This window comes from Sciurus carolinensis, chromosome 11 (genome assembly GCF_902686445.1).
Source record: "Sciurus carolinensis chromosome 11, mSciCar1.2, whole genome shotgun sequence".
Lineage (NCBI taxonomy): Eukaryota > Metazoa > Chordata > Mammalia > Rodentia > Sciuridae > Sciurus > Sciurus carolinensis.
In genome coordinates, this window is record NC_062223.1 from 68,662,477 (window position 1) to 68,680,821 (window position 18,345).

Sequence of the window (18,345 nt, forward strand, 5' to 3'; positions counted from 1 at the left end):
CGCGCGCCGCAGCCGCTCACCATCCCTAGTTTTTTTGAGGAGTCTTCATACTGCTTTCCAGAGTTGTCTGCAGTCCCAGCAACAACGTACAAGTGTACCTTTTCCACCCACAACCTTGCCAGCATTTATTATTGTTTGTGTTCTTTGTTGCCATTCTTACTGGAGTAAGATGAAATCTTAATGTAGTTTTGATTTGCTTTCCCTGATTGCTAGGGATATTGAACATTTTTTCATATACCTGTTGGCCATTTGTGTTTCTTCTTTTGAGAAGTTTCTGTTTAGTTCTTTTGCCCATTGATTTATTGATTTTTTTTTTTTTTAGTATTGTTTTTTGAGTTCTTTATGTTTTCTGGATATTTAACCCCTGTTGGAGGAGTACCTGACAAAGATTTTTTTCTGCCTTTCTGTAGGCTTTTCGTTCACACTCTTAATTATTTACTTTGGTGTGCAGAAGCTTTTTAATTTGATGCTTACCCTTTATCTTTTTATAAACATCTCCAATGGTGTGATAAAAATTTAAAGTGCATTCCGATTCCATAAGATCTTGGAATTTGAGTTACTTGAACTCTACATTCCTGCACAGATTAGTCTCCCCATGGATACTTTGGGCCCATATCTTGGAGGTCAGAGTGTTCAAGGGTCTCCTGAATTTTACATTAGTTATTAGCTGAGTTTTGATGATCTAGAATTAATGCAAGTCAACAAACTGTGACAAACACTGATTTCCAGATCTGTTAAGATTTATATCTCTATCTTGGCACATTCATGAATTATTTAGGAAGACGTAGAGAAAAGCCCTCAAAGACTGATGATTTTCTGCTTTTGTGATCTCAGTTTCTATGAGGAATATTTGACCAAGACCTCCAAGTATTTTTGTAATAGATAAATATGAAATAATCATTTATTCATTGATTCCCTTCAAAATTCTAGAGTTAAGCAATTCTAGAAACTGAGTAAACACTGAAAATATGTTAATGAATGAAGAATTCTCATACAATTTAGATTTCAGTGGTTAAAACACGAGAGTAAATCAACATCACAAATAGAAAACATGGTATGTGCTGTGGAAGAAACAAATCAATGGGATTGCTATGACTGATAAAGAGGAACTGGTGATATGGATGGTGTTGACTTAGAATTACAGGAAAATACACAAGGAGTGGGTGACATTTGAGTAGAAAATTGAGAAGATGTGGAGAGTTGGAAAAATGCTGCCAGACAGAAAATAATAAACACAAAAATTCTCATAATCTCAGGAAGTAAACAGGAGGCCATGATATACCATGGGGGAAACTTGTGGGCCAGAGAAAAGTGTTTGCATTTTATTCTAAAAGAAATAGAAAGCCATTGCCTTTGGAAATAGGTACAATCTAATATGATTCATGTTTTTAAAGATTATCACTGTTATTGTATAGAAAATTTATTCTTAAAAGGAAAAGGGAGTAGGAGACTCCTGAGAAGGCTGATAATCAAAACATAAGTTGATGGTCCATTGGGCTAGGATGACTGCTATATAGTGTGAGAGAAACTGACCTACTCAATAAACAGGTGATGTAAAGGACAAAATGGACTTGGCAGTAGAATGGTGTGGGAGGTTAAAATAAGAGAATGAGTTAAGGGCAATTCAGAAATTCTGGTGAAAATTATTCAGTTAATTTAAAAGGAATGGTGTTGTCAGCTAAAAAAAAAAAAAAAAAAAGGAGATATTATTTTGTCTATTTAAAAAAATCATCCAAATCTTGGTGGCTTCAAAATCTATTTTATTATATTCTTTGTTTTGAAAGTCAGAAAATCAAATTGGGTTTGGCTTGGCAATCTTACTTCACAAGACATCTCACTTGATGATACTTAGGTAGCATCCAAATGTCCAGAGTTCAAGGTGGCTCAGCACCTTGGCAGGGACTGCTCAAAAGCATCTCCTTCTTCATTTCTTAGAATCTTTCCATATGTCTCATCCAGAGTAGCTGTATTTCTCACATGGTGGCTCAAGATTCCAACTATGTGTGTTCCAATAGTCTAAATAGGAAGATGCAGTGTTCCTTGCAACCTTGTATCAACAGACCCAGAATATATTTTCTGCCTTTTTTACTAGTAAAGCAAACCACTGAAGTTATCCTGATTTAAGGGGAGGGAAATTAGTTTGTAACTTTAAAATTAGAGAAATAGCAAAGAATTTTCAGTCATCTCCATCCTATCAAAATCCCTACAGTCATAATTATTTATATATTTTCCACATACCCAAATCATTCATAAGCTTATGCAGTCACCCAAAATCTCATGCCATGACAACATCACAATGAGTCCATCATGAGGTCTAAATCAAAGTCAAGCATTGGCAGTGTTCCTCAAGGACAGGTACTTGGATAGTGTACCTCTTGATTTGAAAATGTGTGAGCGAAAGAGACAAGTCCTCTGCTCCCTTTGTACCTAATAGATACTGTTAATACAGGGATAGGAAAATGGCAGTAACACTCCTGGTCATTAAGAGATAATACAGGAGTAACAATATATTACAAAGAATCCCACTTTTATATATAATTGTTATGCATCAATTAAAATGAATAAATACATACAAGGAAGACTAGTACAGGAAGAGGATCATGGGGAGAGAAGAGGAGAGGGAAAGGGGAAGTATTTGGGAATGAAATGGAGCAAATTATGTTATGTGCTCATGTGACTATGTCACAATGAACTCCGCTATTATGTATAATTATAATGAGATAATAAAAATAATTAAAAAGAAAGAAAACTTTCTTCTGAATGGCAAAAAAATCTAATTAGACACAAGTCACCCTTTTTCTGGTCATAATTCAGTTCTGTTTGCTATTAATAAGTCTTGGTGTCCCTTGGCTCTGTCTTCTGGACTTTTGGTTCTATCCTATGAATTATCCTTTCTTTTCTAGAATAATAGCCCATATTATAACTAAGTAATTTTCTTGGTCTAATTTCCTGATCATTAGAAACCAAAGACCTCTTTTTAAGTTGCAGTGTTCCTGCCCCTTTAGTTCAAGCTGATAACAATATCTTTAAAAACATTCTGGAAGTCATCAGTGAAATGCAAATAAAGCCTCAATGAGGTACCATTTTATATCCAGTAGGATGGCTATAATCAGAGTCAGATAATCAAAAGTTCTAGATAGGATAGGAGAAATTGGAACTGTCTTTAACTTGTGGAAGTGATGTAAAATGCCTTAAAATTTTGTAACTATTTTGTAAAACAATGGAATTCCCAAACTACTAAACAGAGTTACTCTATGACCTAAAATTTCACAATATATATATCTACACAAAAAATTGTACATGAATGTCTATAGTAGCATCATTCATGTTTATAGCAGCATCATTCATAATAACCAAAAGCTAAAACCTTTTGATTTCATCTACCTACAAGTAGATAAAAAATGTAGTATATCCATACATTGGAATAGTGTTTGGTGATTAAAAGAAATGAAGAACTGATACATGGTAAACATGGATGGACTTTGAAAATGTTATGATAAGATAAAAACAATCTTAAAATCCAACATATTATATGATGTCCTTCATATGAAATTTCCATAATAGAAAAATCTATAGAGACAGAATTTACATTAGTGATTGCTTAAGATTGTGAGGATATGGGTATAAGAGGTGATAATGAAGAACACAAAACTTTCTTTTTCTTTTTTCCCCTCTTTGTTGTGATTAAAGTCTTCTAAAGTTGACTGTGGAGAAGATTGTAAATATATACCAAAAAACATTGAATGAAGTGTTTAAATATGTGAATTGGTGGCATGAATTATATTTCCATAAAGCTGTTCAAAACAATTTAGTAGGTTCCTGTGTACCAAATTACAATCTCTTCATTCAGACATAACCCAATCCCATAAACTCTTCCAGATAACTTTCTCTAGAGGCTTGTGAGGCTTCTGTGAGAAAATTCCTTTAAGATTTTAAAATTCTTTTTTTTTCAAAAAGGCAAGTTTTTGAAGCATGTCATTAAGATTTTTAGAACTTTGTCTAGTTGAAAGAGACAATGAGGCCATAGATTTTTCTGACATCTTAGAAGATCCTAAGAGTCCTACTCTGAAACCATTTTTGGCCTCAAGAATTTTTTCATTGGAAGATAGTGGGGATGAGAAACAGCATTATTTCTAAACCCAGAATGATTTCTTTCTCCCCTTCTCTTGTTTTTTTTTTTTCCTAAATTTTCCCAAATTCTTCATTTAGAGTCACTCTTTGTTATATTTCATGATAAGCAACTCCAAGAGTCAGGTAGCATTTTCTATATTCTTCTTGGAATTTTTCCCAGCCAAATCTAAGAGTATATTTCCATTTTACCACAGATGACAATATTATCAAAATTTCCATCACTACTTATCAAATAACAACTTCTTTTCAGCTCCTAAAAAACAGTACCATCATCGTTTTTTAAATTCTCAGTGCTTATTACTGTTGAATGCAGACATATTTTAGACCACAGAAGAAATTAGAATTGTACATATATAAATTAGAGAGTGAACAATATTTAAGTGGTGCCTAAATTCATGAAATTGCATCAATTAATAAGTGACTTCAGGTATAAAAGAGAGAATATTCTAGGATAAATTATTTTATATCTGTGCTCCCACATTCATTAAAGAATTATTAATCATAGTCAAGATCTGAATGCAATACAAATGTCCATTAGTGAATGAATAAAGAAAGTGTGAGTATATACAATAGAATATTACACAGCCTTAAAGAGAAAAAATAGTGTCACTTGCAACATGAATGGAACTGGAGGACATAATGTTGAGTGAAATAAGTCAATCACAGAAAGACACAAACTATATGATCTCACAGGTGGGATCTGAAAAAGTCAGTCTCCTAGGAACAGAGAATAGAAAGAAGCTAAGGGAAATGGAGCACAATTGGGAGAGGGAAGACATTGACCAAGGAGTGCAGTGCTTCAGTTAGACTGGAAGAATAACTTTGAGTGACCTATTACACTGCATAATGACCACAGTTAATAATAATATGTGGTCCATCTCAAAATTGCTAAAAGATTTTTAAAGTTCTGATCATAAAAAGTGATAAATTGAAGTGATGAATTAACTCCTAGATTTAATTTTTTTATTTTATTTTTTATTTTTAAATTGTTTGTTCTATTTAGTTATACGTAGCAGCAGAATGCATTTTGATTCATTGTACACAAATGGAGTACAACTTTTCATTTCTTTGGTTGTACATGATGTAGAGTCACACCATTTGTGCATAGGGTAATGATGTTTGTCTCATTCCATTATCTTTCCTTCCCCCAACTCCCTCCCTTCATTTTCCTCTACATAATCCAATATTCCTCCATTCTTCCCTTATCTCTGCCTCCCTATTAAGTATCATCATCCGCTTATCAGAGAAAACATTCTGCCTTTGTTTTTTTGGGATTTGCTTATTTCACTTAGCATGATATTCTCCAGCTCCATCCATTTATTTGCAAATGCCATAATTTAATTTTTCTTTATGCTGAATAATAATCCATGGTGTATATATATCACAGTTTCTTTATCCATTCATCTATTGAAGGGCACCTAGGTTGGTTCCATAGTTTAGCTTTGTGAATTGAACTGCTATGAACATCGATGTGGTTGTGTCACTGTAGTATGCTGATTTTAAGTCCTTGGTGTATAAACTGAGGAGTGGGATAACTGGGTCAAATTGTGGATCCATTCCAAGTTTTCTGAGGAATCTCCATACTGTTTTCCAGAGTGGCTGCACCAATTTGCAACTCCACCAGCAATGTATGAGTGTGCCTTTTTCCCCACATCCACACCAACATTTATTATTGCTTGTGTTCTTGATAATAACCATTCTAATTAGAGTGAGATGAAATCTTAGGGTAGTTTCGATTTGCATTTCTTTAATTACTGGGAGGTATTGAACATTTTTTTCATATATCTGTTGATGGATTGTACATCTTCTTCTGTGAAGCATCTACTCAGTTCCTTAGCCCATTTATTGGTTGGGTTATTTGTATTTTTGGTGTTAAGATTTTTGAGTTCTTTATAAATTCTGGAGATTAATGCTCTATCTGGGGTGCATATGGTAAAGATTTTTTCCCACTCTGTAGGTTCTCTCTTCACATTGTTGATTTTTTTCCTTTGCTGAGAAACTTTTCAGTTTGAATCCATCCTATTTATTGATTCTTGCTTTTACTTAATCTTTGTATAATGTAGCATAGATCAAAGCATCATACTGTACCTCCCAAACATATACAATTATTATTTGTTAATTAAAATAATTAATTCATTAAAAATAAAGCTGAACATATGCTTAACTTGTTGCATTTGGCTTCCCACAGTACTACACCCAGTGTCAAAGTTTACTGCAGTGTGCTTCACCCTCATTGGTGAATGCCTTTTCTTAATGAAGCCAGTTCATTAAGTCTGGCAAAGAGGCCTGCTTCTTCAAATTCCCAGACAACTACACAGGCTATGAGTACGATCACTAAGGGAATGTGATAAACTTCAATTGTTTGACCCAATATTCCACTTTAACAAAGGACAGGTCATCCAAACAGAAAACCAATAAAGGAACATGGGACTTGAAGTATACTTCAGATCAAATGGACCTAACTTACATAAACAGAAGCCAAATACACATTCTTCTCCAGTGCATATGGAACATCCTCCAGCAAAGATCATTTGTGAGGCAACAAAACAAGTCTTTACAACTTTAAGAGTGAAATAATACCATTCATCTTTTATGAAACTGGCACTCAATAACAGGGAGAACTGTAAATATTTCAAACACATCGGAATTTATACAACATCCTCCTGAAAAACCAATAGTCAAAGAAAATCAAAAGGGAAATCAAGATGTACCTTGAACAAACATACCAGAACTTACAGGATGCAGAAAAAAAACAGTCATAACAGGGATGTTTATAATGATAAATGCCTACATTAAGAAAAAAAACCTGAAACCTCAAGTTATTGGAAAAAGAAGAACTAAGCTCAAATTTTGCAGAAAGAAGAAAAAATAAAGAACAGAGCAGAAATGAATATGAGGGAATAGAAAAACAATACAAAAGATTAATGACATTAAGTAGGTTATATGGAAAAAATAAAACTGCAAATTCTCTATCAGAATAAGAGAAAATAGAACACACAAATAAAACCAGAAAAGAAAGGATACATTAAAACCAATACCACAAAAATGCAAAGAATAAGAGACTACTATGAACTTATACATCAATAAATTGGATAACCTAAAAGAAAGAGATAAATTCCTAGAAATACACAGCCTCTCAATATTAAACATGAAAAATAGAAAATTGAAACTGATCATTAATTAAAGAGAAAGAGGACTGAATAAATAAAAGTATCTCCCATTAAAGAAAATCCCAAGACGAGATGACTTTACTGATGAATTTTAACAAATAGAGAAAAATTGATATCAATCCTCAAACTCTTCTAAAAAATTAAAGAGGAGGAAATACTTCCAAACTTATTCTACAAAACCATTATTACCCCAAGAACAATGCCATACAAGGATACTTCAAAAGAAGAAAATTATAGGCCAATAATCCTAATGAGCATAGATGCCAAAATCCTCAAGAAAATACTAGCAAAGGAAGTTCAGCAGTACACTAAAAGGAGCATTCACCATGATCAAGTGAGATTTATCTCAGGGATGCAAGGATGGTTCAATATACACAAATTTATGTGATACACCACATTAACACAAGAAGGATTAAAATTATACGATCATCTTAAAAGATGCTGAAAAATCATTTTAAAAAGTCAAAACCTTTTCATGATAAAATGTTAAGGAAAGTATATATAGAAGTTATGTACCTCAATATAATAAAGGCCATATGTGACCAGCCCACAGTTAAAATAATATGCAACAGTAAAATGCTGAAAGTGTTTTCCTCGAGAATCAGAAGCAAGACAAAGGTGCTCACTCAATTCTCACCAATTCTCCTCAACACAGCACTGGAAGTTATAGCCAGAGAAATCAAAAAGAAACAGGGTGGGGTGGCACATGCCTGTAATCCCAGTGGCTCATGAGGCTGAGGCAGGAGGATCTCAAGTTCAATACCAGCCTCAGCAAGGTGGTAAGCAAGTCAGTGAGACCCAGTCTCTAAGTTGAAAAAACAAGTGAAATCAAAAAGAAATAAAAAGTCATCCAAATCAAAGGAAGAAGCAACATTTTTATGTTTTTTTTAGATAATATGATTCTGTATGAACAAAAAACAAAAGATTCCACAAAAGCTCTTCAAAGGACTTCAATAAAGTTATAGGTTATAAAATCAAAATATAAAAATCACTCTCATTTCTTTATGTCAATAATCACATATTCAAAAAAGAAATCAAGAAAACAATCCCAGTTACAAAAGCACCAAAAAGAAAAAAGCTTAAGAATAATTTAACCAAGGATATGAAAGATCTGTATACTGGAAACCATAAAGCACTAAAGAAAAAAAATAAAGGAGACACTAAGATACATAAATATATTCTTATTCTTGAATTAAAAGAATAAATATTGTTAAAATGTCCATAGTCCACAAAGCAATCTACAAAGTCAATAAAATCTCTTTTGAGGTTGAGACAGGAGGATCACAAGTTCAAGACCATCCTGGGCAACTTGCAAGACTCTGTGTCAAAAATAAAATTAATAAGACTGGGAATGTAGCTCAAGGGTAGAGTGTTAGCCTAGCATGCATAAAACAAGTGTTCAATCCCCAGTACTGGAAAAGCAAAATAAACAACAACAAATGCAGTCAATGTTATTTTTCAAAAAAAGAATCCTGAAATTCTTACAAAACCATCAAAGATTTAAAATAGCTAAAGAAATCTTAAGATGGGGAAACTAAAGGCATCACTCAGCCTGAGTGCAAATGAAACTACAAAGCTATAGTAATAAAACAGTATGGTACCAGCATAAAAGCAAAAGTATTAGCCAATGAAACAAAATAGAGAACTCTGTGTGACACATGCAATTAACTAATTTTTAAAAAGTAAGCCAAGAAGACACAATGGGGAAATGATAAATCTCTTCAATAAATGGTATTGGGAAAACTAGATTTCCAATACAAAATGTTTGAAATTGTACCTTTATTTTACATTACACACAAAGAGTGATTCAAAATGCATTAAAGATCTGAAGCACAAGACATAGAAGGAAATAGGGAAAATCCTTGCTATTTGCCTTGGTGAATATTTTTGACACCAGTAGCTCAAATAACAAAAGTAAAAATAAAAAAGTATGCCTGACAAAGGAAACAATAAAAGGACTGGGAGTGTGGGTGTAAAGCACTTGCTTAGCATTCACAAGGCCCTACGTTTGATCCCAGCCCTGTAAAAATAAATAAATAGATATGCAAACAAATGAATGCATAAATAAATAAGAAAGGTAGACACTAAAATTAAAAAAAAAGGATAAGTCAAAGTTTGGTTTTTTTTTGTTTTTTTTTTTTTTAGTAAAGGAATTTGGGTGATATTTGCTAACTGATATTTGATCAGTATTTGACAAGGGATTAACTGTCACAGTGAATGAATTACAAGTTTCTTTGAACGATCCCAAAGCAGAAGCGATGCCCTTCTGAGAACTCTCAGTGGAAATGCACCAATTGAGACTGCTCAGTTGCTGGTGATGCCCTGTTCAAAGGGGGTTCTGTAGTTCACAGAATGTATTGGTTCAATAGTCTTGGATTCAAATACCAGCTGCCCAGAGGTAGAAGAGATATGTGCACAGGCTGATAAGATTTTAATTGGGCTTTTCCTGCTCACAACCTCATTTTTGTTTATCATGAAGAAACTTTCTCACAGTGAATCCTTTTGATGTCTAAACCTATATAACAAATGTGTGGAGCCTGTTCTGGTGTCAGTTAAGCCTCATTGGTTCGCACAGGGTCCCACTTTCTCTATATTTGTGTGTTTGTTTGTCTTTTTTCCAATCCCTTCATCAGCCTGAGTTCAGGGAAAACTGAATAAACGCCACGTGGGTTGTGGCAATTAATATTTAAGTATATAAGGAACTCACACAACTCAGTAACAAGAAAGCAAATAACTTGATTTAAAAATAGACAAAGGACCTGTTTTGTCAGTTTTTTGCTGCTGTAACTAAAAGACTCAAAAACAATTTTAGAGGAGGGTAAGTTTATTTGGGGGCTCACTGTTTCAGAGGTGTCAGTCCATAGGCAGCTGGCTCCATTCCTCCGGGCTCAAGGTGAAGCTGAACATCATGGCAGAAGAGTGTGACAGAGGAAAGCAGCTCACATGATGATCAGAAGGCACAGAGAGACTAAGCTCAGTTTATCAAATGCATTCTTCAATGACCCACCTCCTCCAGTCACACCCTACCAGCCCTCAGTTACCACTCAGTTAATCCCATCAGGGGAATTAATTCACTGATTTGGTTAAGACTCTCATAACCCAATCATTTCTCCTCTAAACCTTCTTGAGTTGTCTCACACCTGAGCTTTTGGGGGACACCTCAGATCCAAACCCTAAGAGGACCTGAATAAACATTTCTCTAAAGAAGACAAGACGAATGACCAACAAGTGTATGAAAAAGTGCTAATCAATATTACTAATCATCAGGTAAAGTGAAACGGAAACCACAGTGAAATATCAGTTTGCACTTTTTAGGAGAGCTATTAGCAAAAAGACAAAAGATAACAAGTGTTGGTGAAGGTACAGAGAGCAGGAAACCCTTGCATATGGTGGCAACGGGCATTCACATTCTGTTGCATTCACACCGTGAATATTAACCTGGTGAGGCTGTAACAGTGGTCCACCTTCTGCTTTGAATATAGCCCTTGCTTCTCTGCAACCAAGGCTTATTTTTAAAGGGATGTGTTATTTTCTCTCTCTTCTCCTCTCTCCTTCCTTAACAGGATTAGGGAAACAGGTCATCTTTTCTTCTCCATCTTAGACCTTGTTATCTGTCCTTGAACACACACCTACCACAGGAAGGAAATGTTACTGGAAGATATCGGAAGTGACTGTCTCCCAAATTAACAAGTGAATTTCAACACACCATCTGGCGCACCTGGGACCCCAGTCAGAACATGCCTGGAACGTAGCCTTTGAATCCTCTTTTTTAAAAAACTCTGTTCTCCCTAATGGACAGAATCACAGTCTCTGGGACAGAAGTCCCCTGTGTTTCTCTTTTGCTAGCAAAGAAATAAACATTCTTTTTTCTTTTTCTCAAAACCATATCCTCCTTATTAAATTGTCATTGGGACAAGGATGGAGCTTTCAGTAACAAGACTGTGATAAAAACTGTATGGAGGTTCCTCAAAAAGTAAACATTAACTTGAAAAAAAAAAGTAAACATTAGAACTACTTTAGGAGCCAGCGGTTATTCTTCTGGGTACATATGTTGTGGGATTCTCACACAGAGACAAGAGATCCAGGGCTATCAGCAGGAAGCAGTGTGTATTAGTGCCAGCATTGGCTACGCTGGTTCTCATCCAAAGGCTGAGCCCCAGATACAGGAGACTTCGCCTTGTATACCCTTTGCTAGTTCCTTTTTCACTTGCCAGCAGTTTGTCTCCCATATAAGGCAATACACAGTCTGATCCGGCATTCTATTCCTATACTATAGAGTTGCAACAATGTTACAATCGAGTTGCAGAAAGTTCACACTGATACTGATGGTACATGCTATCTTTTTCTTTATTCTGAGAAAGTTCCTACCACACAGCTCCAAGAAAATGAAATCAGCACCTCACACAGAGTGCTGAGCCACCATGTTCACGTCAACATTTTTCAAGGTAGTCAAGATATAAAAACAACCTAAGTGCCCTTTAGTGGATGAATGGATAAAGAAATTGTCCATATCCAATGGACAATTATTCATCCTTAAAAAGGTTTCCTGTCATGTGCAACAACTTGAATGGAATTTTAGTCTTTTATGCTAAAAGAAAAGCATCAGATAAAGATATTGCATGATTTCAATTATATGAAAATATCTTTTAAAAGGCAAATGCATAGAAGCAGCATATTGGTAGTCAGCAGAAGATGAGAGGATGGAAGGTACAGTTCCGAAAGTACAAAGTTGTAGTTATGTAAAATGAACCTTTAGAAATCTAGTGTCTGGCAGGACACTGCCAGATATCCTTAATAATATCCTATGAATACAATATCTTAATAATATTCTAAGGAAGCAGATTTTAAATGCTCCTACCACCAAAAGAAAGATGTGGGATGAGGGATAAGTTAGTTTACTTAACTGTAGTAATCATATCACTATCAAAACAACATGTTTTATACCTTAAACATACAATTTATAAAAATGAAAAAAGAAAAAGAAAAATATGCCACTTCCTTTTGGTTTCATGGTTTCAGATGAAAAACATCTTTCAGATTTGATTTTCAGAGTCCTTTCTCTCTGATTACTTTCAGTATTTTCCTGTCTTTGATTTTTAAAAGTGTAATTTGGAATTTGGATGTGCCTTGGTATGAATTTCTTTGTTTTTTTAAATTATTATTATGCATTTTACCAGCTTCCTGGTTCTGTGACTCCATATCTCTTTCACCAATTTTAGGACATTTTCACCCATCATTTGTCTGAATACTGATTTGGCTGCCCTTTTACTCTCCTCTCCTTCTGGAAACCTAATGTATGGATATTAGCTCTATTTTTAATGTTTTGAAGGTTAATGTAGCTCTTTTTTCTGTTCTAATCTACTTTCTTTGTTGTTTAGATAGGTACGTTCTGCTTATCTTTGTTGAAGCCCTATGCATCTCCATTCTGTTATTTTGAACTCTACTATAAAGTCCATCCAGCAAGCTTGTTGAATTTGGATAATTTTATTTTTCAGATTTCTAAATCGTTTTTCTCTTGTTATTGTTGTTTGGGGAGTTTGATTTATTTTTACTTGAGATTGACACATAATAATTATACATATTTATGTGGTACAACATGATATTTCTATTCATGAATCTATTTGCAATTATCAAACCAGTATAATTACCAAGTCCAACACCTGAAATATTTTTCATTTCTTTGTGGTGAGAACATTCAAAATCCTGTCTTCAAACTATTTTGAACATATAATACATTATTATTAACTAATCACCCTACTGTCCAACAGAGAGAGTACCAGAACCTATTTCTTCAATTTAATATAACATTGTCAATAGGTACAATGGTACAGTTTTATAATTTCCTTTTGGTTCCTTTTTATAACTTTTATTTCTTTGCTGAAATTTTGTGTTTTTTTTTTTTCATTTCTTTGAAGAAAATTAGTGATTGCTGGTCAAAGCGTTTTTCTGATAGCTGCTTTAAAACACAATCAGATCATTTCCACATCTGATTCATCTTCGCTGGTGTCTATTGTCTTTTCTTATTCAATTTGTGAATATTCAATTCCTATGCATTTGCCTTTTAAAAGATATTTTCATATAATTGAAATCATGCAATATCTTTATCTGATGTTTTTCTTTTAGCATAAAAGACTAAAATTCCATTCAAGTTGTTGCACATGACAGAAAACCTTCTTTTTAAGGCTGAATAATTGTCCATCTTGATATGGCTGTGGTTTTTATGGTATTATTGACATTTGGAATATCATATTACGAGATCACGAGATCATTTTTTTTAAGCAAGCAGTCCTCCTGTTGTTGAACTAGAATTGCCAGGAAAGAGTACATGTTTGGTTTTCTGCTGGGCCTTACGGACAGCAGAATACCAAAATAGAGTGTGACTCAACACTGCCTCCTTCCAGTTGGATGAGTTGGAAGTCCAACTCCCCCTCTGCCCTGTTGACTCCTTCTCAGAGAAAGTGGGGTCCTGACGTGCATGCCTCCTCCCTCTGAGTAAGCTCTGTTCACCATTGGGCTGCACTGTCTCTGGGAAGGAGTAAGAGGAGAGCAGATGGCACTACTTTGTTGTTGCAGGTGGGGAAGCTCAGCTCCCACTGGCTGCACGCAGGAGGCGACAGAATACCCAGAGTCTCACCTCACATCATCTCATTAAGTCTGTGGCTGCCTGGTGATGGAGGAGGCTCATTTCCCCAGTGGAACCACCAACACTGGCCAGGCAGGGGACTGGAAAGGAGAGAGGGGTGAGGATCAGCCCCTCAGCTGGCCCCTCTGAAACCTGAGGGTCTGGGAGTGTTCTTCCTTTTCATTAGTATTTGTCTGAAGTAGGGCGAGAATTGCTAACCGGTTTTCTGTTAGGGCTACCTTTTCCCCAGGTTTTTGACTAAGGACACGCTTCTGTTAAAACTTTTTTGATCTGTCTCTTGCTGGTGCTGGGTTGGGCTCTGCTTGCTTCTTCAGGGTATATGGAAGCAATAAGGAAACCCAGGAAACAGTCTGCTATTTTCTTCCTCTGGTCCTGAGATCCCTAAGAACTTTGCTTTCTTTCCACTTACTAAAGTCTTCCTTTTTTCATTTGTGTTTTATATCTAGAGTTTCTTTTTAGTAAAGAGGGATGTCCGGGGAGGAATGAGGCTAATTCATCTTCAGTGGAACCAGAAATCTACTCCTTCTGATATCAAAAAGTACTTATCTGGGGCTGGGGATGTAGCTCAGTTGGTAGAGTAAGCACAAGGCCCTGGGTTCAATCCTCGGCACTGCAAAAAAAAAAAAAAAAAAAAAAAAAAAAAAGTACTTATCCAGATTCTTATTTGTTTTGCTTCAGAGAGTCTGATAAAAATTATCCTGTTGCATTCAGATGTGGACATTGCTGTATTTTGAACAGAAAGACTTTGCCAGAAAGAAATGTATCAGAATCAGAGTCTCCTAGAGGCAAAATGTTTTCAGTTTGTGAGTCTACCCTTCTCAGGATATATGCCTTAAAAGAAATCAAAGAATTAAGAGGATAGCTGTGACCTTGATCTTTTGCTTATCCTATATGTGCCTCATCCTCTGTAAAATAAAATCTCAATGACAGCAGAATTAATGGTTCAAGCAAGAACAAAAGTTTCATTCGGCCATCCATTAATTTATTAATTTTTCCATTCATTCATATCAAATATACATTTAAGTTTGCTATTTTACAGGAGTTCTGTGAAAATTGGAACTGTGTAAAAATTAGAGACTTGGGGAAGAGGAATTTTGGGTGGTTCCCTCTATGAAGTGTCCAACATTGTGCAAACACAAACCCTGAATACATAAGTACCAGTGCACTAAGTAATTTGGAGAAAATAACTAGGGTTCTACAAGAGGATAATGGTGTCTATGGTATGTCCGGAGCTTTTCAAGAAGGCATCCTAGAATTGGTCAAACAACTTATAGGTTGGTAGCTATAGCAGAGGTAGACTTTGCCTAGGTGAAGGAAAAAGTCCAGAGGTAGCCAACAATAGGGGTATGTTTAAGGATTTGAAAGAAGAACAAATGATTGGTTGATAGAGTCTGTTTGCTCAGAAGCCAAGAGGAAAATTCATGAGAAATGGAAAGAAAACAAAGACCATATTCAGGAACTTGTAGGACATGTTAAGAAATATAGGTTTATTTTATAAGGTCTTCAGAAACTTTAAGAAAGAACATTATTTAGATTTATGGCTATGGTTGGCCTACAGAGAATGAATTAGAAGAGAGAAAGGGACAGAAGAGGAGAGCTAGTTAGGGCTGTATTAGGTTTTCCCAGAGAAACAGGATATACACATATATGCACACACACACACACACACACACACACACACACACACACATCTGTTTCAGAGAGAGAGAGGCGGGGAGAGAGAGAGAGAGAGAGAGAGAGAAAGGAGGAGAGGGAGAAAGAGAGAGGGGGGAGAGAGAGAGAGACTGAGATTTCAGGGATTTTGTTCACATGGTTGTGGAGGCTGGGAAGTCCAAAATCCAAAGGTCAGGTGAACAGATTAAAAATACTGGTGAGAATTGGTGTTGCAGTCTAGGGCCCAAAGCCATTGTGAACACAAAAGTCCTTCCTCTTCAAAGGACCCGAGTATTTTTTACTTAAGGTCTTTAACTGATTGAACACAGCCCATCCATACTGTAAAGGATGACCTGCTTTAGTCAATGACTACTGATTTAAGTATCAAAAACATCTAAAAACATACCATCAAATGCGTGTTTATGGTGGTATTGTACCAAACAACTGGGCACCACAGTCTATTCAAGTTGACACATCAAATTCACACCACAGTGGTGCTATCTCTCAGAAGCAAAACAGAGAAGACCTTGGTTTGAAGTAGAAGGGCTGACAACAAAGATGGAGAGGAGTAGTAGGTAGATGTTGGTCTCAGAATGTATAAGACATTGTGATCAAATATAGGAGTGCAGGGGAAAGAAATAAATTACCATCACACTCCTGTATCAATAACCTGAGTGAATAAAGGAGTCCTTTAATGGAGGGGAATAAGTTGTGAGTAAAGAGAAGACAGGAAAAGATAAATAAATGTGGCAGTCATCGGCATGTATAGATAAAGCAGAACTCTCAGCGTGAAATGTATGCATCCCTCAAGTTTCCTAGCACAATGCCTGACCATGGATAGTCACTTCAAGTGTGTTCCACTCTTTCCTTGAAGATTGCAGGAATTGTGTTCATTTCTACACAGGAAGTCACCTCTTTGGCCAGTCAGAGAAATTCACAGGTTAGTCAGGGACTTCTCAACATTTTATTCTGTGGTGATCCTTCTATATCCAAGGTTGAAGTCATAGGTTGGGAACACAGACCAGAATCATGGGTCCACAAAACTAATATCCAACAGATAATCACAGCACAAAAACAAACAAGTAAAAAACACATCTCCAGCAATTTTATTTTCTGTTCTACTTTGTCATTTTCTTTTCAAAATGTATACCCAGTCATAACTGTCATTATCATGCACACTGCAGGATGACTTGTGGTTGAAAATGAACCCAACTTTAAAGATTTCTATACACAACCACCTCAACTTACACTGATAATTACTTTTGAAAAATTATGAATACAAATGGAAAAGAATTTTAAGCAGATTATGTTTATGGGAAATAATTTGTTATTAATTATAAATTAAATTTATTAAATCTAATTCATTATGAACTTACGATTTACTATTTGATATCTGAAAATATACCATTCTACATTTACTAAAAAGCTCCACATGGGTTAATTATACATCAGCAGGCATATTTCAACCAAAGACACACAATTTCCTTTTATTATTATATCTATGGGATATTATTACTCTATCTAATCAAAAGAACAGATAACTAAGAAAATATTTTACTACCTAGTGCTCTCTTCAGAGCCCCCTTAATCTCCTGGTTCCTGAGACTGTAGATGAGAGGGTTCAACATGGGGATCACCACCGTGTAGAACACAGACACCACTTTGTTCTGGTCAGTGGAGAAGCTGGACTTGGGCATCACATAGATGAAGGTGATGGTCCCATAGAACAGAGTGACAGCAGTGAGGTGGGAGGTGCAGGTGGAGAAGGCCTTGTGGCGCCCCTCGGGGGAGCGCATCCTCAGCACTGTGGTGAGGATGGAGATGTAGGAGACGGCAATGACACACACTGTGACCACAATGATGAAGCCAGCAGAAAATGAGGGAATGACTGAGGGGACGCTGACATCAGAACAGGAGAGCTCAAGTAATGGAGCAAAATCACAGAAAAAATGGTTGACTCCATTTGGTCCACAGAAGAGCAAAGAAAAGAAAGAAAGGGTAAAGGAGGAATCATTAAGGAAACCACCTGTATAAGCCACTGCAAGTAACTGGAGACAAACGTGTGCAGACATCTTGGTTGAGTAAAGCAGTGGACTGCAGATTGCCACAAAGCGATCATACGCCATGACAGCCAGAAGGAAGCACTCAACTGTCCCAAAGAAAGTGGTTGAGCCAAGCTGGATGGCACATCCGATGTAGGAGATGGTGTTTCTCTCCACCAGGAAGTTTACAAGCATATTGGGTGTGATGGAAGATGAAAAGCCTATGTCAGCAAAAGCTAAATGGCTCAGAAAAAAGTACATGGGATGATGGAGCTGAGAAGAGGCTCTGATAAGGATGATGGTGCTGAGATTGCCAGAGAGGGTCACCAGGTAGATGCAGAGGACGGTCACAAAGAGGAAGACTCGGAGGACTGGATCATCTGTTAAGCCCAGTAGAATGAACTCTGTCACTGCAGTGAGGTTCCCATTGACCAGGGGATCCATGGGACAGTGGCTGCTGAAAAATGAACCCGTGGTGAAAACATGACATTATATTAAAGAATTTATAAATATATGGTTTATTTTAATTAATACCTACATGTGGGTTATTATAAAAATATATCATTCAAGCAAAAGTTGGACTAATTATTGCTTTTTTTACTCTAGAGTTTCAGAGTTTATATATTCATGTGTGATGAATCTTATAGTTTAAAAATTGTTTTTTATGGGAACATTAAAAACTTTGTACAAATAATGTATATACATA

The 18,345-nt window shown here is 35.8% G+C and overlaps 1 protein-coding gene across 1 annotated transcript; it reads right to left on the reverse strand.

Annotated features, from left to right (window-relative positions):
* Window positions 1-17,138: 17,138 nt before the first annotated feature.
* LOC124958875 (olfactory receptor 478-like) lies at window positions 17,139-18,084 on the reverse strand. Its single transcript, XM_047517415.1, has one exon. It carries the CDS (start codon window positions 18,081-18,083, stop codon window positions 17,139-17,141), a length of 945 nt encoding a protein of 314 aa, XP_047373371.1. The 5' UTR covers window position 18,084.
* Between the last annotated feature and the right edge of the window lie 261 nt (window positions 18,085-18,345).

Bases quoted from the DNA above. Each gene is read 5' to 3' on its own strand.
- LOC124958875 (XM_047517415.1), bottom strand. From the start codon at position 18,083: ATGGATCCCCTGGTCAATGGGAACCTCACTGCAGTGACAGAGTTCATT.